The sequence below is a fragment of the Cupressus sempervirens genome, chromosome 3 (genome assembly GCF_028749045.1).
Source record: "Cupressus sempervirens isolate cs-2001-9-10 chromosome 3, ASM2874904v1, whole genome shotgun sequence".
NCBI classification, from domain to species: Eukaryota; Viridiplantae; Streptophyta; class Pinopsida; order Cupressales; family Cupressaceae; genus Cupressus; species Cupressus sempervirens.
Genome location: NC_143120.1, coordinates 471,565,805 through 471,589,486, shown reverse-complemented (window position 1 = coordinate 471,589,486; position 23,682 = coordinate 471,565,805). Strand labels below are relative to the sequence as shown.

Genomic DNA, 23,682 nt, shown 5'->3' with positions numbered 1-23,682 from the left:
AAAATTGTTTACTAGAATATAAGTATTTTTATAGAATCTATTTTCAGATATTCAAAATAGAAAAATTAGGAAAAATAGAAAATTAGTTTTCTATAGATTTATGTTATTTTTTAATAAATTATAAATTTATGTTATAGAAAATATTTTTATATTAAAAATATATCCTCACATAGAAATCTGAAGTCTTTTTATTAAAATATCTAGTGGCTAAGAGCTTTTAAGGTTTATGCTCTCATATGGACAAGTAACCACAACTAAAACCTGGATTATAAAGTGAAGATTTTGAAAAACCAAAAAAAATCACTAATATCTTATGACTCACTTTTATTTAAGCGCTTAACTAAGTTCTTAGTTGATTATGGTAAAATGATTTTCTGGATGAAAAATCCTTTGGAAAAATAAAAACGATCACAATCCTATGGAAGTCGGTCTGGACATATCAAAGTAAATATATGTGTCGAATTAGGATGAGGCCGTGTATGACAATGATAAACGAGGAGGAACGCAAGTTTAATTTGGTCTGATACATTGCTAAAGATATATATAATCATTTGCCTCCACCTGTATTGGGTTTGTGCTACATTTTATTTTCCTCCGCTCCACTTCATCAAATTCACACAGCTAGGGGCAGTTTTTTTAATCAGAGCAGTTCAGGTGAGTTATGTATGGTTTTCTGTGTTGCACGGCTACGAAATTGAAGTTGGAATTTTTTGAGGCTAAATCGAAGTTCTCGTTGAAAAACGACAATTTCTGTAAACATTGATCCCCACACTAGGATCTTATGTCTGGATTGTACGATTTCCCCTCTTGAAAACCGAAGGATTCAAATTTCTGATCCCTGTGTTGAATGACCAATTTCTTATGGTACTTTGAATTATGTCAACATTTGAAGATTTGGGGGCATTAGCTGCAGTTGAATTGTGCAGGTATTCGATTTGTGATTCTACAATACCTAATTGGTGTGGTGTGTTAGGGTTTTTGTAGGGACAAGAGGAGAGAAATGGCATTAGTTCGGAGAGGCGCGGGGTTATCAATGATTGCAGGTTCTAGACTACTACACACGGGGAGAACCGCAGGTATGGCAGAAGCACAGAGCTCTTCTTCTTTGTCGGCGGTTACACAGAAGCCGGCAGCCGCAGAATACGTAATATCGAAGATTGATGCGTTGGTGAACTGGGCTCGGAAGGGATCGCTGTGGCCTATGACGTTCGGCCTTGCGTGCTGTGCAGTGGAGATGATGCACACGGGTGCTGCACGCTATGATTTGGACAGGTTCGGTATCATTTTCAGGCCCAGTCCTAGACAGTCCGACTGTATGATTGTTGCTGGCACCCTCACTAACAAGATGGCTCCTGCCCTTCGCAAGTATGCTCTCACCCCATACTTTCATGTTAAGATACATTCTTATTTGTACTAAATAGTGTTTATATTATGATAAAACAAACTTTGCCCCAAAACTTGTCAGATCAAATTTTAACTCTCAGAGTCAGCGACTAGGCTAAAATAAGGCAGAACTCAGGAAATTGCAAAATTACTTAAATTCATGAACCCGGTAAAGAGTTTACAATCTTTGATTCACATTAACCAGAAGAATAGGTGGGCAAAATAGAATCACTCATAATACCTAGGAAAAGCAAAGAATCAAGCAACCTATAAGAAACAGTGGTCCATACCTCACACTCTACAGTTGCAACAATTCCTTTATTTCTCGATCTGCAAAAGCTTCTTTAGGCATGATAAGTTTTGCCCACCTTCATTAAGTGATTGAGTGTAGATTAGAATGCATGATTATAAATGTGTCATTTTCATTCAGAACTGTTCTTAAGGCATTCCTTTCTGTCATGCCCCACCAAAGATAGGAGGTTGCCACTTAATTCACAACTTTGGCAATTAAAATAGAGACGCGGCTATCCTCTCTACAAATTGCACCATTGACTAAATTTCAAAAAAATGAAAACACAATGATTTTTTTTTGAAATTTTCAGCATTCAATCTTCATGATCTGTATATTTTGTGATTGAAAACAACAAAATTTTTGAGAAGATTTCGCTGTGTTTTTGTGAATCTGAAAAAGAATCATGTTTGACTTTTTTTTGTCTTTGGTGCATTTTGTCTGGACATTAGCCAGCACCTTAAAATAGCACCCATGTAATAAATGGATAAAAGGAGCGGTATTAGAGAATTAAAGTTATCAAGGGGTAGCATTTGAATAAGAAGGTTTATGTCTCCCTCAAATATGGGAAGTTCTCTCCCAAAAATAAGATATAAAAGGGGGATCGTTTCTTTGAGGAGAGGACATCAATTAATTATTCAATTTTGGGGATAAATATTATGACTTCTTATCAATGAACCACAGTCAAAGAGGGTGAAAAGCTTCGAAGGTAAATTAATAATTTTAAGCAGAAAACCCCTTAAATTCTCTTAAATTCAAGGATGAAAACCCTTAATCGCCCTTGCTCACTTAGGGATGAAAACTACTGGTTCAGTTCATACAGACCTGAAAGTACTTGCAAAGTAGGGTACAAGAGGAGATCATTGCAGTTTGAAGGAGAGGTATAACTGAAAACCATGATATGATCTGTTTTCAGAATTATGTCATAAATTATTAATTTGTATAGTATAATAGATTCATAATTTTAGACAATTGAGTAAGGTTTATTGTTTTAGGGCAAAAATTAGAAATTTCCTAGAAAGGGAATATTCAATTGATATCAAAGCAGCAGTCCTGCCAGCCTGTCAATCTAAAAAGATATTTAATGTAGTTGAGCCAAAGAGATCAGCAGGTCTTGGAAAGAGAAAGGAAAAAAGTAGAGGCAACATTACAGGAAACTAGCAACCAAATTAAAGCTAGAGGAAAGAATAAAATCGGTGATTGGTTGGTATATAAATAGAATGGAGTTAAGGCTTATATATGGCGACAAGAACAGACGACACTAATGCTTCTCCAAACACTTGAAAATATGAGTAATACAATCAGTTATCTTAGGGCTGCAAACCCATGGAAGAGTTGTTAATCTGAACCATTTTATAAATAGCAATAAAACTCCATTTGGATCACCACCTAAAATAACACAGCCCACCTTCCTGCCTAGAGATGAGCAATAGCGAGGAGGACGAGAAACAGGGCATTAGAACCAAGGAGTTAGTGTAGATGAAGAGAAAATCAAAGCAATAGTAGATTGGCCTCAACTGAAGACTGTAAGAGCTGCAAATTGAAGGAAATGGAAAAAATATTTATTCTATTTATGAACAATTGCTAGAAGAAGAAGAACCAGGGCATAAGAACCAAGGAGTTAGTGTAGATGAAAAGGAAATCAAAGCAATAGTAGATTGGCCTCAACTGAAGGTAAGAGCTGCAAGTTGAAGTAAGTGGAAAACATTGATTCTATTTATGATAGAGATGCTAGCTATTTTGCATGCACTAGCCAAGGCTAGAGAATTCTGAATTCCTAGTTTGTTGACAGTTTATTGTTAAGACTGTAACAGTATGAGTTTCTTCTTGAAAACAAGAGGTATTTAAAATGAGAGACAACAAGAGTGGGTTAGCAAGTTCCAAGACTATGATTTTAACATTGGGTAGATGAAAGCAAAGAATAAAATGGTGCCGTTGCTTTCTCACAAAAACCTCACTTTTGCTTTATGATGAGTATTTTTGCTGATTGACAAAATTTTGTACTTGCTAAATATGCCAAGGTTGCATTCAGTAATGATATATTGAAAAGCAAACTACGTGTTAATTATAAGGTTGTGTGTGGAGAAGCTCATTCTTTACAAAGATTGAATATATCTCATTCTTGGATCCAAAATAATGAAAGATTTTTAAGTGCATGCTCCGTTGGCGAGTCATCAAGTATATTATATAGCATACAAAAAATTGAGGGATAGGTTCTCTTCAAAAGGCCTGAAAGGAGATGTTTTCCAGCATATTGGGGAATGTAGGAGTTGTTAAAGAAACAAGACAGAGAAACATTTCTAAGCGGGTGCTTTATAACCCTTACTAATATCGCATAAGGAATGGGAGAATCACATAATGAATGAGAGCGTATTTTAGTGGACTTCATGGTGGTGCTTTCAAAAGCACAAGGAAAAAACTCTATATTTATCCTAGTAGATAGTCTAAGTAAAGCTCATTTTGATGTCTCAAGCAACTGATCTTTTCTTTGGAGAAATCTTTAAACTACATTGACTACCTAGAAAAATTATAATTGACAAAGTAAGCCCCTTAGTATATTTTGCTAAACTCTTTTAGTGGTATGGAACAAATTTAAACCCAAACACTAGCTACCACGCACAAATGGTTGGGCAAATTGAAAATGTAAATAAATAGCTTGAAGGGTATTTGTGGAACCATGTCACAGGGCAACAAACAACATGGGTGAAATGGTCACATCTTGGAGAATATTGTTACAATCCTATGCAACGCATGTCAATAGGAATGACTCCTTTCATGGCACTATATGTAAAATCAAGGTTACCCCAACACTGGGACGAGGACAATAGGGAATTGGGGGACAAGTTTTTTGGACAACAATTACTATGCCAAATTTGGAGATGGCTAGTGGAAGACAAAGGGGATGACTATCTAAAAATAGAAATAAATAAAATATATAGGGAATTTTAAAATATTCATATGAAAACAAGGGTGTACATGTACTTATACATTATACAACCTTAAAATATAAGAACTACCATAATTCTTATGACAAATGGGGATGGCTATATATATATATATAGGGAAATTTTAAAATATACACTTAAGTTTGCAAATATACATGTCATTCATATGAAACTAAGCACAAAGCATGTCATTTGAACAACATAGAACCTTAACATACAACATTTGAATGCCATCTAGGAAATAATAACCGATTTCAGTACTCAATTGTCAATATACATATCAATATGTGAACAAAAATATTTATATATAAATTTAGCAGTGAACAATATCATAAAAAACTGAAAATCTAAATATGCCCAAATGCTATAACGCTGCCATAAAGTATCAATGTATCATCATCATGTTCAAGTTCAACATAGAACTAAGAAAACAAAACATAGAAAAATGAAGCAGACTGCTGATCCTATTCTGCCTTTGTCGCCATGGCATCAAAATTAGAGTCCTCCTCACTATTATCCTCCCCAAGAAGCATGGTCGCATCTAATGGAACCCCAACGAATCTTGGTGCCATGCCATCCTCATCTATTTGGGCCACATCCTCAGGCTCAACATCTCACTGCAAAGCTGGTGTCTACCTATACTTTGGAGTCTACCGATCTGCAAGTTGAAGAGCATGATGCACTCTCACTAGCTTCTTTGCTCTTTTAGAGTTAAGTTTATTCCTCTTGATAGAGTCAATAAATGAATATGTGGATCAATTCCTCTTTGTAGCTGAGGAACTAGCAACTTGTGCAAGGAGGTGAGTGACAAGTGTTTTTAACTTAGGTGTATCTCTCCCATGCCATGTCCACCATCCAATAAGATCTCTCTGTACCAAAACCACTCTATCCAACCTTGCTTGTGGCTTACCCAAGTTTGGGCCACGAAGGTCCCTTCCACATGGGAGGTCCCTTCCACCCAACTGTGCATACCATTTGAGATTTAGAGCAAAGGCTGCCATACGAAGCAGGGTATTCATCATGTTCCACTTCCGCATAACAATAGGCCTAATATGCTCCTCATAAAACCCCAATGTAGGATCCTTTGCTGCAACAATTCTCTTCATCTTCCTCAACATGCTATCAAGTCTCATATACCTCTCCCAAACTAGGAGCATTAGTATCAGCATATCTAATGACATCTACAATGGGTGCTATGACAAAGCAAATATATCTGCAAGATACAAACAAAAATTAAAATTAGAATTAGAATTTTAAATTTTTTAAGACTTCAATATGAAAATTAGCAAGCAAAAGACTAACATTAAATTTAAAAATCAGCAACTTACCTCATTGTGGAACACCAACTCTCATCAAGGATCCTTTGCTTCATCGCTTTTCCTTTAGAGGACTTAGAATTGGACCATCGTCCCCACTCTAGATTTGTCACATCAATTGAAGGGCCTCATATAGTGTTGTCCTCAATTTTGACATCACAAAATTGAGGCAACCCTACGCAATTTTCTCATGGATTCATAGGTGCATACTCTTTGTTCTAATGCATTGATGAGACTTCATGAAAATGATTCATTATCCCCGAGTTGTTCTTTGTGTAGTTTTAGTTTTGTCTTCTTTTGAAAGTTTTCCGTCGAGATTATCCCCAATTGTTCGTTAGTAAGAGTTTTTCTTTTTTGACTGCAAACACTCGATGTTTGGCAAACTTTTGTGTTTTTTCTTTTATTTTCATTGTTTTGTTTTTTTTGCCTTAGGTGAATAGCCCTTGGAATTCTGCTTGATTTGAGTTAACTTAGGTCAAAATTGAAGTTGTCTAGCTCAAGTTATAAGGGAAAAGTGAGGTTTTTCAAGTCAATTGCATAGTTTTATTAAAAACCCCATAAAGGTGGACTTTTTATTGGCAATTGCACGATATAAAGTTATATTTGATATTTATATTTTGTGGTCCATTTAATTTTTTTAGCTCATTCTAAGTTGATTTGACCATTTTTTTAATTTTTTGGATAGGTAATGGGCTGAAGCCTTAATTATTGTGTTAAACTCGGGTGGATTTGAACCCAACACCTCTTTGTTGAGAGGCTCACAAATTACGATTGTGTTATAGGCTCTTGCACGATTTGACCATAGTTTTTAATAATTAATGAAAATAGCATTTTTTAAGACTATTTTTCATGTTACTTTATCAAAAACTATAGTTAACTATTAAATATAATTACATGAGATCACTTAAGTGCATAAGTGGACTTTTTATTTCATTTTGCATATATCCACATGCAAATTACTTCATGAAAATCCATTTACCATAAAATCTAAGTCCCCACATCATTAAAAGTGTGCTTTTTAAATGTCATTACATATGTGATTGTATTTAAAGACCATTTTAAAAATAATTAAATGCATGTGTTTTAAATCACCATTCAAAGTGGGTTTTAGTCATCACTTAGCTCTAAGCACACATTTTAGATAAGCAAATACATGTTGGATAAGCAACAAAGTAAGAAATCAACAAGAAGTTCTCATAGAGTTTGCAGAAGGCATTAGTCTACAATTTGAGTTGGATGACTTCAACATCCATGTGTTTGACACATTTGCAAATTGGAAGTTTTCATTGAAGAATCTGCATAATCAAGTGGAGGATACAACAAGCACACTCAGTAAAGTTATCACAATTTTACAACACACTGGAGAACGAAATGCTCTGGTTGTATGAGAGTCCCTACGAAAGTTTGGAGAGTTGCATGAGAGTCCCTAAGAAAGTTTGGAGAGTTGGTTGATTCCATGTGAAAACTCCAAATCATATTTTGCATGCTTTAAGTAGATTAGTGATAGGAAGTCTACATGTAAAGAGCATCATTGTTATAAGTATAGGATAACATGTACTTGTGCAATCAGCTCATGTTGCAATTACATTAGGTATGTAACTTTGAATGAAGTCAAAATAATTAGTTAGGATAAGTATTAGTGGTTGAGGTTGTTCCACTTTTTCCTCCACCTTTCTCTCTTCGTTTTTCCCATATAAAGAAAAGAGTTCATTATAAATGATCATCTTTTGCTTCATTGGAGAAGGTTGGGCTTGTAATTGGAAGGCTTTGTATTTCTTGTTGCAAACCTCTGAAGTAAATAAAGAAGCAAGTTTTTCTCAAACTTTGTGTTGAGATAATTGGAATTGATCATCGTTTCTTATGTTACTTTGATTCATTTGTCTTTATTACTGCTCTCTTTAAAGGCATTTGAATGTATGATGTTGTTTTTGAAAGACTTTGAGCTTACAAGATTAATCTAGTTTGTTAGTGGCAACAAGTACTAAGATTTGAAGACTTCGAGCTTGATTCCTTAGTATATTATTTCATATTTGGATTGTTGGACAAAGACTTTGAGCTTTGTTAGCTATTTGCCCTTTTTCAAGAAGGTTGCTTGTAGGAGACTTTGGGTTATTGCTATCAACCACACAAGTATAATTGTTGTGTAAAGGTCGTTCTTACGTTGATACTTAAGCCATCAGTATTACTGTAGCAATAGATTCATTTTGTTTAATTACTAGTAGTAGGTGGTAATAGAAAATCATTTCTGAAAAAAGAGAAATTGATTTAGTGAACCATCCCTTTGTCCATTCCAGTTACGCTTTTGTTCTACCATCTACGGTAAGAAGGGAGCCTCCCCTATTGCTGAGAGGAGAGATTTATCTCACTACGCTGTTGCCTAAAAGTTCTCATTTTGTAAGTTGTGGTCACAGTGGCTTACAAAATTTTTAGCCAACATACACCTCAATCATCCTCTCCATCAAGATGAAATATGTGCAATACCTATAAAGACAATTATAAATTAAAATAAAGTTAAACATTAATGATTAAAAACATCACATGTAAGTTTGTAACAATTATAAATAAAAATAAACTTAAAACAAACTAAAAGTAAACTATAATTAAAATTGACATACCTTGTCTCATTTGGTTTGAGGAACTCATTCTTAGAGAAGGACCTAAATAGAGAAAGTGAAGTGTGGTGGTTGTATATAAACATTTGCACTTCTCTAGCTTCTAACACTGCTTGTTTCACCCATTCGATCTTCCCTATGTTCTTCAATGCATTGTTCAAGGCATGAGCACAACAAGGGGTCCAAAAAATGTGCCTATAAGCACCCTCTATCATCAAGCCATTTGATTTGCACATAGGTGCATACTCTGTAATAACCTATACTACACTAGCCGACCCAACCTCCTCTATAGCATCTCTCAAGGTGAACTGGAAATCTGCATCCTTATTCTTTCCTGAGCAATCTATGGCTTTCAAAAAATAAGAGCCAACAAGGGATGTGATGATATTGATGAGTGGCCGATGTCTAACATCGGTCCACCCATCCATCACAATAGCGTAGCCCATCCTAACCCAAGTGCGTTTTATATCCTCAAACAACAAAGCAACTCTTGAGTACTCTTCATCGAGGATAGTGGTTTGGAGCTTATGCTCACTAAGGGGTACAAATAAGGGATTCATATTTAATATATCCTTCACCATTTGTTTAAAATAAGTGGAACGAGCTGCAAGATATGGGATACCATTAGCAACAGAGAATCTACCAATGGATGCCTCACACTTTTCCTTTGCTTGTGCATTAAATATACTTTCCACCGAGTCCTTCTCACCACACTCATCTTTCTCTTCCTTCTAGACTTAGGAGGGCTTTCACTAGTACCAATGGTGGATGGCACATGCCCAGATGATTGCGTTGGAATAGATGGTGATGTCACTATCAAATTTTGCCCCTCCATTTCAGCCTCTAATTGCAATCTTTGGCATTCTAAGCTCTGTTCATGAGTCGAGTTAGGACAAACTTTGACTCCATGGTATGCAACACCTAGAAAGTGTAACTTCAGCCTTGTATAGCTGCCCCTAAAATCATCAAGACAAACATGGCAATCCCACACCCTAGTCCCTCCAAAATTCTTTTGATCTTTTGGCCTAGATGTGACATATTGGAGAAGAGGTTTCAAGAAGGGCATTAAAACAAATCAAATTTAGGACTAGCTCTTTTCCTAGTCCCACTACTAGCAACGTCACCCCCAACCACATTTTCTTTCTTGTCTACACTACTTCTAGTACTCTCACTGCTGCTCATTGTGCTTTGTTCTGATATTTAAATATGCAATGGAAATATGAGCTGAAACAATAATTTTTTAAAAAGAAAATAAGACTTTTTAAGTTGCAAATCTATTTAGAAAATGGAAAAATGGAAGCATAAAGAGTTTCATACTTGGTGCACAAAATGGAAGGAGCTTGGAAGCAAAAAAAAATCACCTCCTTTTCTTGCAAAATGAAAACCCCAGCCAACTACAACACACTACAACTTCACTAGAAAAACCAAGGAAATGACAAAATAATCAAAATGTGGGTCTCTCTTAACCTTCTAGGGCATTTGGAGGGGTGAGGCCCAACTGGGCGACCAAATAGGAGACATTATTTTTATGTTTTTTTGTTGACTTATTTATTTTTTTGCATGAAACAAATAGGGGACGGCTCATTGTCCTTGGTACGGTCGGGGGACGTCTAGACATCCCCTTTCCGTACTTGGGATGGCTAGCCGCCCCCCTATTTTTTCTTGGGAGTCCTCGTGTACTGGAAACATCCCTTGGTTTTCATGGATATTTGGGGACGGTGGGGGGATGTCCCATACTCATCCCTTTGTCCTAGGGACATCATCGTCTCTGAAACCCAAGGTTTTTTGCCGGGGACGCATCTTCGAGGTATGTAGTGAAATAGTGATTGAATTAATTTACAAGGAAATGAAAACTTTTCAAATAGGTCAAAGTCCCTCCTTTCAGGTGAAGCTAGTGGAAGCCTATCACCCAAACTTTAGCTTGCTGAGGTTGATCTTCAGGACCCTTGATGGGAGAAGAGAGCTAAAAGGACCCAACATCTCTATTGAATGGGAGACAATCATTGTCCACATCAATTAGTCGATAAGCTTTATGATCACCATTGTAGATTGTAAGCATCAACTTGTGGGTTTTGAAATGTAGTTTGGTCCTTTTTTGCATTGACATAAAACATATGTTATCAAACTCTAAACCTTGAGATGGTGATCTTTGGTTTCCTCCCATACCAAGCCTCGAGCTCCCTCTGGGGTCATCTTCTTGATGACTTGTATTGGAGATCGTTTAAAGCAAGTGCACTATAGTGTACCTACCTTGGCCCAAAATTCCTTTGGAACATTTGTGTTTTCCAGCTTATGAAAGGACATTTATGTAATAGTATAGCTCCTCCACTCAACAACACCATTCTGTTAAGGGTGTAGAGTGTGGTTAGTCGATGCTTGATATTGTGTTCAGCATATAAGTTGATGAATTGGACATTCTGACTCTTTTTCAAGTAATGTTTTAAACTTCTGGAATTTATTAAACACATTTTATTCTGCCTTTAGGAAATAACACCCACATTTTCCTATGAAATCATCAACAAACAGAAGAAATTACTTGGCACGAGAGACTGATGTAGTGTTTGTTCATTGATCCACAAACATCTGCACGAACTAGTTGAAAGACCTTGGTTGCTCTCCAAACAATGCTGTTTCCTTGTTTGGCCAGCTCCACACACACCGTGTATCCATTACTAAATCTCAGTTAAGCCTTCAACCAAATTCTCCCAAGCCAATTGAGAGTGATTGGTTGAGAGATTCCTATATTACTGATGCTAAAGAGCATTGATGGATGGGTTGTTTGTAGCCATTGCATGCTTATGAAACTCTCCAGTATCAACCAGCATATACATTTTAAAATCTTTGAGCCCAACTGCAATTGTCTTCTAGACTCTTAGTCTCCTTGTCAAAATAAACTCGGTGCGGGTAACGTATCATACATTGCTGACATCTATATACTCTTCATGAACACCAAAGATCACTGATTTTGAGCAAGCTCTGTACTTTGTGAACCAATCTCTCATGTATGATCTGCTGATCTTTTGGCCATAAATGCATAAAAGTTGGACATCTTTTGTTTAGTATGCTCTACAATTTGGGCCTTTTTTTGAGAACCTCCCTGGTTGGACTTCTAATCACTTCTTGCAGTGCTTTTTTATGTGACCAAACTTACCACTATAATGACATGATATTCTTCTTGGAGTTCTCAGATTTGCCTTGTCCTTTCTGCTTAGAGGACTTGCCTTTGCTGTTGTCTTTGGTGGTAAATGCCTCTTTCAAGCTAGCTGTCTCATTGCTGCTCCAAAACTGCTTCTTCAACTTGTCTTAGTGCAAACGTATGTTATATAGTCATCAAACTTCAGGTCAACGTTGGTGGATGTAATGTTGAGAGTTTTGACGAAGTGCTCATAAGATAGTGGTAAGCTTTTAACATGATAACCACCACATCCTCTTCTTTCATCTTTTGACAGATGGTCTCCAGTTGATCACAAATGCCTAAAGTAAATCAAACTTGTGATCAGACTGTTATGATAATGGCTATTTGCAGATTTGAGGAATACTAATTTATATTTATTTGCTTGTAGGTGATAATTAAATCAGGCTGGATCTGAATTACAATTATATTGAAACTGAATATCAAATCTTATTACATATGTTTTATCTCTCATCTGAAATCGCCCATCTGAAGAGAGAATGCATTTATCAATTATCGATACATGTCTCTTGCTTTCGGTTTATATTTATGTTGTTTCTAATGGACACATCATGAGCGGGCATGTCCACTTGCGTCTTCTCATTAGGAGACATGAAGGCACTTAGTTAATTCTCTAACCCACCCGATACTAATCGGGGGTGATTAAGTAATAAACAAAATCCATATAGAAGTCCTTCAATCGGCATATATTATGGAGGATCATTTGCTCGATCCAACGTATAATATATATTGATAATATATCTGATCAACACTTGATTGATATAGTGCAATAGACCATTTGCACTTGATCACCAAGAGATGCAATAATCTGGAAGACAGATATCAGTATAATTAACTTATATATGTGGTTTTGATTAAGTGCAGGTATACTCCCAAGGTATATGAAAATTCTGATTTAGCACAGAAATTATGTCAAAGTGTATGTATGCATGTATGTCAGTTCACACAGTGAACTGACATACATGCGTACATGCACTGTGATCTGTTATCCTTGTATCTGACTGAAGCTATATATATCAAAATCTTCAATCCTGCTAAGATATCTTGTTGTCCATCATAATTGAGAACGTCATATTCTTAAGGAAGAATGTTCTGCCCTTGTCTGACGTTTCGTGCAGTTTCTTTAGGTGTGTCCAGACTTTTACAGCAGTCTTGTTAGATGGTACTTCTGGGAGCATCTCATTGGTAACATATAATTTGAGCAACGTAATTACTTCATGATTGTGCTCATCAAACTTGTTAGGCCTTTACTGGTAGTTGTGGGACAAATAGATTTACCAAGAGGAAGCTGATCTAGGTGCCTATACTAAAAAATAGTGAACATCCATTGTGTCCAAGCATTATAATTCTTGCTGTTAAAATATCTGACACCCTTCCAACATGATGTTGGTCAAAGATGCCATCCCTTCCATTTTCCGAAGGCATGAAAAATGGAGACAAAGTTAAGCAATGAGCTTCAATTTTTAATTGAATAAATTGGCAAGAAGTCTGAGTTTTCTATCAAAAAGTATTCAAACCCTAGGCAATCAGCTGGCATAAATCCCTAGATGTAAATCAAAACATGAGAACTCTTGATTTCTCAAAAGTCATAACATTTTGATGAAAATTGCAATAAACCCCTTCATGCAGGACTTGTAAATCCTCACACATAGTAAAAGAATCCCTAGGAAAATTTGTACTGATAACACGTGTCCACAACATCTTGACATAGAAGTGCAGGCCAGAAAACCCTTGACACAGAGAACCAGAGGCCAAAAAATCCTAGGCACATAGAAATGGAGTCCAAAAAACTAGAAGACAACCTCCAGTGACAACTTTTATCAAAAAATCAATCGAAAACTGAGGTCAGACAAAAGAACGAGTGTGTGGGTGGATGGACATTTAGGAGAAAAAATTGCTGTGCAATTTTGTAGAAGAAATGCAGAAAATGACCTTGGACTGGTCACAACCCAATTCTACAGAGAAATCTGAGTGCCATAGCACATGATTTTGAAGATGATGTTGTGATTTTTCTTAAAAAGTGCAGAGCTCAAACAGCAGATCACGATTTATTCCCATGATGATGCTTGGAGCCCTTCAATAGAGCCCTTTACTTTATGCAGAAAAATCGATCAAAAAAATTCTTCAGAAACCAACGCCCTTGATTTTAAAAAAAAAATCCCAAAATTTTGTTTCAAAAAATTGATCAAAAACTTCTAAAAATTTCTACAAAGTTTTAGGTAAATGTTCAACAAATTTTATTTTCAAAATAATTTGCCAAAAAATTAACCTATGTGCTGATATCATGAAATGGGAATTGAATTAATTTACAAGGAGATGAAATCTCCTTAAAAAGAGAGAATTACAAAATCTTTTCATAATGGAGATGATCAAGAACTCAAACAAAGAAAGGAAACTTACTAAGAAGAAGCTAAACACCTAATATGACTATTTCAAGCCAAATATAACATTACTACTTTAATAATATGGTTATGAAACTATATTATTTGGAGATTGGTTTCTCTTACGGATAGCATAGTCTGTTGAGCACGAGATTTGGTGTAGCAAAGTGTGGATATTATAAATACTCCTACAGAAAACTTACAAGATGCACAATATCAGTAAACTATGTATGTTGATCTTTTATAAATCTGAAAGAAATTTGAAGTTGGGGACTTGGTTTTTCTATAGTTACAACCTTATAAACAATCCTCCAAGGGAAGTGGTGTAGAGAAATTCAAGTCATGATTCTATAGAACTTATAAGATTAAAAGAAGGATCACTGAAGTTACTTATGAATTGGAGTTACCAACAATCAGTTGAATTCATAATATCTTTCATGTATCTCACATCATGAAGGTGCTAGGAGTAGGCCAACATATTCCATCATATCCAGAGTTACCCCCACTCGATGATGAGGGAAAATAAATTTTGGAACCTGAAGCCATCGTTGCATGAGAGAAAAGAAGTTAAGAAATAATGTATTTTGGAATATTTGTTTAACTGAATTTTTTTGTCTATGGAAGATTCCACTTGGGAAGGAGCAGATTTTTTTTATCATCCCATTGTAAAGTTGCTCGAGTATGAGCAATCTTGGGAAGGGTATTTGTCATGCCCCACCAAAGATAGCAGGTTGCTGCCTAAAATATAGTCTAGGCGATTAAATTAGTGTGCATGTTATAAATTAAAAATTGAGTGCTAGCATGCAAATAAAATAAAAAAGTTACTAAAGGCCAGTTTTTGAATAGTAGGAGGGCTGTGACTTCTTCAAATATGAAAAGACGTGACTTTCCCAATAATAAGATATAGAAGGGTGATAATTTCTTTGACAAGAGGACATCAATCAATCAACCAAATTTTGTCATAATAAATATTATGACTTTTTACCAGTGAATTACAGCCAAAGAGGATGAAAACTCTCGAAGGTGAATTAAGAGATTTAAGGATGAAACTTCTTAAATTCTCTTAGCAAGTTAAGGACAAAAGCCTTCAATTGCCATTGCTAAGTTAGGGATGAAAACTCCCGATTCAGGGAGTTCTGAAGCACTTTCAAAGTAAACATACAAGAGGAAATTATCAATAGCTTGAAGGAGAATTCTAATAGAAAATCACAATAGGATTTATTTTCAGAATAATATCATAAATTAATAACTGAATATTACAATAAATTCATAATTTTAGACAGCCAATATCATTTTGAGTATTTTGAGTAAGGATTGTTGTTTCAGGGCAATAATTAGAAATGTTCTATAAAGGGAGGTTACACTTTCAAAGAACATCGAGCTGGTTTCTATACTGCAATCTGATAAACTTTCAGACTTTGCATTCCCAGAGGCATAAAACCTGTAAAGCACTTTTCAAAATGGCCTTGAATGAGAAACCTTAATCATTTTTTATATTACTTTTCAAAGTAGCATACGATAAGGGCAATCAAACTCCAACAGATGCACAACATGAAATGACATCTGCATGGTTCTCAAAATGCCAAATGCGACAATCTTACTTTTGCAGGAATACAAATTGCATATAGAATTTTAGAATAAAATTGGTTATTAGCTTTAGCTCAAGGGAAGTTTGCTTGTTTAATAATTATTCATCAATTCCAGGTGGTGCAATTGGGTCCAGGTCCAGGTGGTGTGATTGGGTCCGGGTTCTCTCTAGCTGCAAACTTCGTTTCCAAAATTTAATAAATCATTTCTCTTATGCATTGTATTTATTTTCATTCAATGAGAAAGTATTTGCAGTTTTATGCTTTGGAATTTAGTTTCAGATCTACTTTTTTTTTTTTATGGGTAATGGGCTGAAGCCAAGATTAATTATTATTATTTGTTCAGATTAGTTATTGATATTTATTAAGTTCAAATAGTCTCAAACCCAAGACCTCCCAAATAAGAGGCTCACAACTTGCTGTTGTGCCATAGGCTGTTGCCTTTCAAATTTACTTTCTTGCAAGCATAGTGTTTTGTCAATTATTTCAAAAAACCAAAAAAAGCATATATTTATAAAATCAAAAAAACTTTTAAAATAAAAAAACCAAGTCAATTGCCAGGTTGAGGTTGAACCAGCGGGGTCATCACACAACCTCATACCATCTTGGAAGCTTTAGAACAATTTTGTTTGATATCAAGAAAACAATGCATCAAGCTTGTTATACATATGGAGAAATTTGTGTTGCTTGTGGTTTCCTTCTGACACACTTGAGTTAGCATAGTGGTGTAAAACTGGTTAAATCATATTAAACTAGCTTGTGGTATTTTTGGAAAACCTGGTCAAACCCAGAAAAAGTGTAATAACTTACAAGTTAAGATGTGTGAGATAGGTTTTTAAATAACTTGTAGATTATTCCCATTTTTCTGCAAATCCTATCTTCGTACTTATAAATCCTCGATCTTAGATTTTGTGTAATGTCCCGTTCTAAAATATTTCTTATTTTTGGCTTCTAAACAATAAGTCACATTCAATGATAATTTCATTATGTTCATAAATATTAATTTGTCTGAAATTGTAGTATTTATTATATTATTCCAATATGAAATATTTTGAAAAATACAACTTATCCTTTTTTTTGCTGTGATTGTTTCTTCAATTTGCAACTTTTTTCGTTTTATGGGTGCTTCTATTTCCTGGTTGAGTTATATGTTTTTGTCCTTTAACTTGATTGGAGAAGCTAGGGGTTTTATTCCTTAAAATTTCTATATGAACCTTGGAGGGGCTTTGTCCTCCTTGGCTGTATGATTCATTTGGAATATGCCATAGCATTTCTTCACTATTGATACCATTCCTTCTAGATCTACCTTCTTTATATACCTTGTCTTGCTCAAGGGATGCAACTTTACATAGATTAGTTGACCATCCAAAAGTAATTTACTAAAGTTTGTTTTTCCTTAATAATTGCTTTGGAGTACTTCCTAAATATTATTTTTCAAGCAATTTCTTCTTATCACTTTTCTTTTTTCCTTCTTGATCAACTCTTGGCTTTATCATTTTCCTTTCTTACTTGTGATAGTTTAATTTATGTTTTTTCCGGTTTCTGTGATTCTTTCAGTTCTACATGATCCCTGTTAGCAGCTCTGCATTTCAAACTCATGGTTCTAGATGCAATCTTAACTTTGCATTAGTTCTTGTTATTGAGGAAGTTATATTAGATTTTGAATGCGATTTATGTGCATCCCAGGCCACCTTTTCTGCTTGTTTCTTTGACCTCAGGCATTATAGGTTGTGAACTTGTGAGGCATCTGTCACAGGAGTGAGTTCAGGTGTGAGGCACTGGTTCTTGTCATTGAGGAAGTTTCATAATCATGATTCTAATTCCCTAGTTTCTATGATTGTATTTCCAAACTTTGGTGGATGAACACGAGACACTACATATATACGTCAGTTAAGAGTGTTTAGCATTTTTTAATTTGGGAGACATTTTATTTTATTCTTAATTTTTAAGCTATATAGTTAATAATTTACACATCTAATTTGCTATGTCTGAGCAAATCAATGTTGGTAATACACCAGGAGCCTTCCACCACATTTAAACAATGAAAAATTGATCAACAACTACAACAATACAAATGCCTTAAATGAACTAAGGTATGTGAGCACATTTTTGGGTAAAGCATCAGACTGACTTGGAGCTATGAACAACGAGATCTAGTGCCTACTACAAGCACTAATAAATCAAGGAAAGATCAAGCCAAACTCTCTCTCTATGTGGTAGTGCAGAAGTCCTTGCATTAAAAAAAAACATTTAATGGTATTTGTGCATGGACTATTGTGCACTCACGCAGATAACAATGGAGAATTGATATCCCTTGTGGTGTTTTGACCACCATGGGGGTGAACTTTGAGTTGTGCATTAATTTAATAAGATTGATATGAAATTTGACTATCATCATGCTTTTGAGAGTCTTGAAGGTGGGGGGAAGATAACTTTCAAGACAGAAGGGGGATTAGATTAAGGGTTGGTTATGCATTTTGGTTTGAACAATTTATGGACTACATATACGCTTAGTGAATGACATTTTCAAATCATTCATTATAGAGTTGTCAACTTTGATCATATTTTCATTTTCAAGAAGACAATGTTGCACTCCTAAACACCTTGCATCAATCTACATTGCAAGCCAATTTAAACAATTGTATATTTAGATTGCATATATACAACTCTTGGACTATGATTGAGTGCTTAGACATATACATAGATCTGGGGAAGTTTAAAGTTATTAAGTCTGATCAACTTTCCACAGTTTCATTTCCTCATTAGTTTTATTGGACTTTCAAATATCAGCAAAAACATTTGTCCTTGATTTCTCACACATTCTAGACATTGAATTAAATCACATGTTTGAAGCTTAGTTACCAATTCGTGAACTAAATCCAATTCGGGCACGTGAATTGGATCCTATATATAATATATATATATAACTAAAAAGGAGAGTAATATACATCATTCTAAAACTAAATCATTTCAAAACACGAATCTATGATTCTAAATCATTTCATGGTATGAATTTATGGATCAAAGCCATTATGATTATAAGACAATAATAGGAAAAAAAATTCAACAAAAAAATCTGGACAAATCTGGGCACAAATCCGGTAACTAAGGTTTGAAGAGTATTTTTGGTGGACGCTTGCCCAACAACAAGCCTCTAAGGAGCTAAAGCCACTTCTTTGTGCAGTGGCAGTATTGGACATGCACAGTTGGCTGCACTTTTGAGTTTGAGATTAGTGCATATATAATGCACTTGGTGTACATGGAAAAGTGGCTGCATAACTCTCTTGAACATATAGTGATACAGTTCAACGCTACTTTGCCTAAGGAAAAAAATGTATTTTCCCATAGAAGTTAAACAATCATAACTCTAACCAAATTCCAGAGAATGAGTATCATTCACTGTGATATGTTGCACTCCATTTTTTTATATAAAAAAGCAAATTGGAGAATCCAAGTCTATAAAGTGGATGACATACTTGGCAACAATTGAAAATCATTGTTGAACACAAAGATGGACAAGTTGCTGTCTAGTCTTAATTGCTTTCTTGTTTAGATGTACATTTGACATGAGATATGACAGCTTCTCCTAGTTGGATTCGTAACTACTTAGTTGACCAAGATTGCATACAAGCCTTTACTACTTCCCATAGGGTCAATAGGTTATTGAACATGAATGAGCAATGCGAATAAAAGCTAAGGTGTTTTTGCACCACAGGGGTATTTGGCTAATGGTACATTTGGGACGTGCACTATTCCAAGACAAAATTTCATTTGGATTTATGTGCAATAATACCGAATGTGATCTCAAATTATATATTCCCTATTTCATTGCTAACCTAGCTAACAAGAAGCTTATGTTTATTTTTTATTTTCCAATTCCAACTCGGCAAATGGAAAATAAAAAATAAACATAAGCTTCTTGTTAGCTAGGTTAGCAACGAAATAGTATCTACCATCGAGGATAGAATTTTAAAGATGGCTAGCATAGTTGCGTGTAAGAAAGGCATTAGGCCACCAAGAAACTTATGTTTATATTCCCTATTTCATTGCTAACCTAGCCAACAAGAAGCTTATGTTTATTATAGTTTTTAATTCCAACTAGGTAATTGTAGTCTACCAACACCAATTTTTCAATCCATTTTGGTAATGACAAAGCACTAAAATAAGTGTCTATCATTAAGGATAGAATTTCAAAGATGGTTGCATGTAAGAAAAGAAAAGCATTATCATGCCAAATGTATTGCACCTCTTTTTTAATTGCATGTGCATGCACAATGGGTTTCTTTCATGTATTATGTCTAAACATGAGCCAAGGATTGTTAGCCATTTTGGTAAGTCTTGTGGGATTAGATACACAGTTGAATTGATATAAATTAGAAATTTACCAAGATAAAACTCTTCAATTGTACACTCCCCCATTTGTTGCACATGCACATTAGTGCACACCCACACTCTTGAGATGACAATTCACCATTCATGCAACACGCCTAGCATAGATTTTGTATGGTTTTATGTGGCATATTAGACATGGTTAAGGTTCTAGCTATCTACACCCCTCAACATTTCCTAGCACATTCCATTTGGTACAACGGCACGTAGAAAACTTTAATTCCTTTGCACTCCTTAACCTTTTGCTCCATTGTCAATGTTGTAGTGAAGTCTTATTGCCCTTGTTTCTAGTTATTACCAAGTTACTTTGTCATTATTGCTTTTTACCAAAGGTTTAACTCATTTAGAGTTGTCAAAGAGCTAACCACAAATGTTTTATCTTTTAAGGCTTCATACATGAAATGTAGATAAAATCATGGTAACGAGACTCGTCGCGAGTCGGGCGAGTTGTCCGAGTCAGCAAGTCAAGTTACTTGAGCCGGGTCAAAGTGACCCATGACCCTGGCTTGACGGGTCAACCGAGCTAACTCACCTGACTCGGCTGACTAGGCCGACTTGCCTAGGTGACTCGGCTGATTTTTAATTTTTTTGCCTTTGTAGTTACGTAATCGATGTATTTTATGATGTTATTGTGTCTTTAATCTTTATTCAATAATGGGTGCATGGAATTAATTTAAATCCAAAAAAATCTCTAAATTTCTAGTGTTTTATCACTTTGCCGAGTCACTGCCGAGTCATAGGCGAGTTCAAGCAGGGTCATGAGTCGAGTTACCCTTGCCGTGTCCGAGCTAGGTCCGAGTCTTGTTACTTTGGATAAATTAGAAAGAGAGTTAATGAGTCAAATTTTGGAATTCTTAGATGATTTTGTTTGGCTGCTTGTTTATATGTCATGGATTTTTATTTTAGAAACATTTGTTTCATCTTTGGAGAAAATGTTATTGGGTCTGATAATTTTTTCTCTCACTTGAAAAATGTTTCTAGATCTATTATATCTCTTATCATGAGGCCAAATTTATTGATGCCTAAGATGCCACCTGAAGTGTCAATCATGCTTTATCTCTATCATTGCTTGTTGAAGTTGAGGGATTTTTTTCAAAAAAAGGTAGGTTGCTTGAAAGGAGCCAAAATCAGTTAAATGCATTTTATTTTAGAAACATTTCTTTCATCTTTGGAGAATATGTTATTGTGTCTAAGAATTTCTTCTTTCACTTGATAAGTGTTTCTAGATCTACTTCATCTCTTATCGTAAGGCCAAATTTATTGATGCCTTAGATGCCACCTTTGTTGAATAACTTGGATCTTTTTTGCAAATGCACTAACGTGGCCAATGTGATTGATGTTTTTCAAATGCAGATTTGGATCTCATATAAATATGAGAAGAGGAGACATGTCTCTATAATTCATCATCTTTAGTTAACTATATGTATAACTCACCTTTAAGCATATATGTAATATTAATATATTAACCATATATATATATATATATTATTCTTATCAATAATATAAGACATAGAACAATGTTCATATAAATCATGATTACAAATACTCAATGTAATGAGTATATCACTTCGACTGATGCTATACTTCAACAACCTTAAGTGTCAATCACATTTTATCTGTCATTGCCTGTCGAAGTTGAGGGAATTTATATAAAAAAAAAGGTAGCTTGCTTGAAAGGAGCCAAAATCAGTTCAACGTATTTGCTCATGTTGATGCTCATTTGAGAAGAATGTTTGTAAATGGTTAGAATTACTAAAAAACAAATCGATATGTTAGAAAATATATATAGATCTTGCACACGACTGACAAACAGGTATACAATTGACCAACTTCATGACCTACAGAGCTCTTAATATCTTGTATCCGATTAGCTTTGCTGACTTTTTTTTTTCTGTTACAGGGTGTATGATCAAATGCCAGAACCACGCTGGGTTATTTCTATGGGTAGCTGTGCAAATGGCGGAGGTTATTATCACTATTCATATTCTGTTGTGCGTGGCTGTGATCGAATTGTTCCTATTGATATATATGTTCCAGGCTGCCCTCCTACTGCAGAGGCTTTGCTTTATGGTCTGCTTCAGTTGCAGAAGAAAATCCATCGGCGCAAGGATGTCCTTACGTGGTGGAATAAGTAAGATTCTGTTGAAGGGCAAATGGCACTGCTTCATTCCATAAAGACCATGCATAGATAAATGTTCACTGAGATATGTTGTAATAAGCATAAGATATGCTGACTGCTTAAGAAACTTCATTGATCTGTAGTCTAGGATATCTCAATTTTTCTTGTGATTGTGTTATGATTTGGTAGCTATAATTTTGTAACAATAAAGCTATATAGCATGAAGAGTTCTAAATTCTGGTTACTGCATGTCGATATTGATATTGTGAATTATTCATGCATATTCAAAAAATGTCGGTTTGCCTTTAATAACTCTGCATTATAAAGAAATCATCACTTATCTTAGACTTTACTCTTTAAGTTGTGAGGTCATAATGAGCTATATCTTATTTAAATAGAATGTTTACTTTTACCTTTGTATTTCTTGTCTGAATAGGTAGCAATTGGTGGCTTTGAATATCCTCTTCTAAAGTTATTGTTCTTTCAAAAAAAAATATCCCACCCTGTTGGTCACTCTGCAGTTATCAATTGTCCATTAGATTCAGTGTGAAATGAGGATACCATCATTGAGCTCTTGCATCTAAAATGGGCTTTAGTATCTTTCGAGCTATATTTAAATTTGTATCATTAATTTACAACAAACCACCTTGTTTGTCACTTAGCAATCATCAGTCCTCTTATCAGATTCAATGTGAAATTAGAATTCTTTATCGAGTCCTTGCATCTAAAATGGACCAGTATGTATTGAAATATTTTACATTGGTTTTCTGCTCCATTTTTGTTGGTGTGGTATACTGTAGAGAATTATGGCACGGACAATTTTAGACCTATATGAAATCAGCTACATCCTTCTAATCAGTGGGCAACGAGCGGTTCCTCCTCGCTTTTGAACTGGAGACAACTAACATGAGCATATGTCCTTTAGAAGCTGGTAAAATATTGCCCCGGAAAAGGGTATTCAGGATGATTTTTGTAAATTTGCAAGTTCAATTTAGAACTAATCTGAGCTTGTCATTTAGAAGTTAGCAGTTTACACTATTATTTTTGCCCCTGGTTACTGAACAGTGAATGACATGCATTGTGTCTTCAAATAAATCCCCGGAGCAGGTATGCCGACAATTTTGGATTCGTTCGATATTATACCATATTGTTTAGTTTTTATTGTATTATACTATTGTACCAAACTTTCCGATGAGGCTTGTGCCATCGTTGTGTTTTGATTATGTATTCTGGATGTTTAATATGACTATCAAGGTAATACCAATGAGGTTTCATATTGGAATCAGTTTGTCGACTATGCACTACGGGGTATATGTTTCATGTTTAAGTTGGATCTTTTATTAGTGTTTTAGCATTGTGCATTATTGTTGGTGATGCATCTTGAGCTTGGGTCATGTTAGTCATTGACAATTTACAAGTAGATGGTATACTTTGATATCATGTATTGATTATATGACTGTCAAGGTAAT

The 23,682-nt window shown here is 35.1% G+C and overlaps 1 protein-coding gene across 2 annotated transcripts; it reads left to right on the top strand.

Annotated features, from left to right (window-relative positions):
• The first annotated feature begins 479 nt into the window (after positions 1–479).
• LOC149567184 (uncharacterized) lies at positions 480–22,525 on the top strand. 2 transcript variants are annotated; one of them, XM_089820366.1, is made up of 3 exons: positions 480–654; positions 985–1,365; positions 21,995–22,525. In XM_089820366.1, the coding sequence occupies exons 2-3, from the start codon at positions 1,001–1,003 to the stop codon at positions 22,227–22,229; spliced, it is 600 nt and encodes a 199-aa protein (XP_089676492.1). In that variant the 5' UTR covers positions 480–654; positions 985–1,000; the 3' UTR covers positions 22,230–22,525. The 2 variants fall into 2 exon arrangements, with proteins under 2 accessions (XP_089676492.1, XP_089676491.1); XM_089820365.1 differs by having other exon boundaries at positions 974–1,365.
• Positions 22,526–23,682: the final 1,157 nt, after the last annotated feature.

Bases quoted from the DNA above. Each gene is read 5' to 3' on its own strand.
- LOC149567184 (XM_089820366.1), top strand. From the start codon at position 1,001: ATGGCATTAGTTCGGAGAGGCGCGGGGTTATCAATGATTGCAGGTTCT. The intron at 1,366-21,994 runs GTATGCTCTCAC...TTTCTGTTACAG, and splicing joins ATGGCTCCTGCCCTTCGCAA to GGTGTATGATCAAATGCCAG.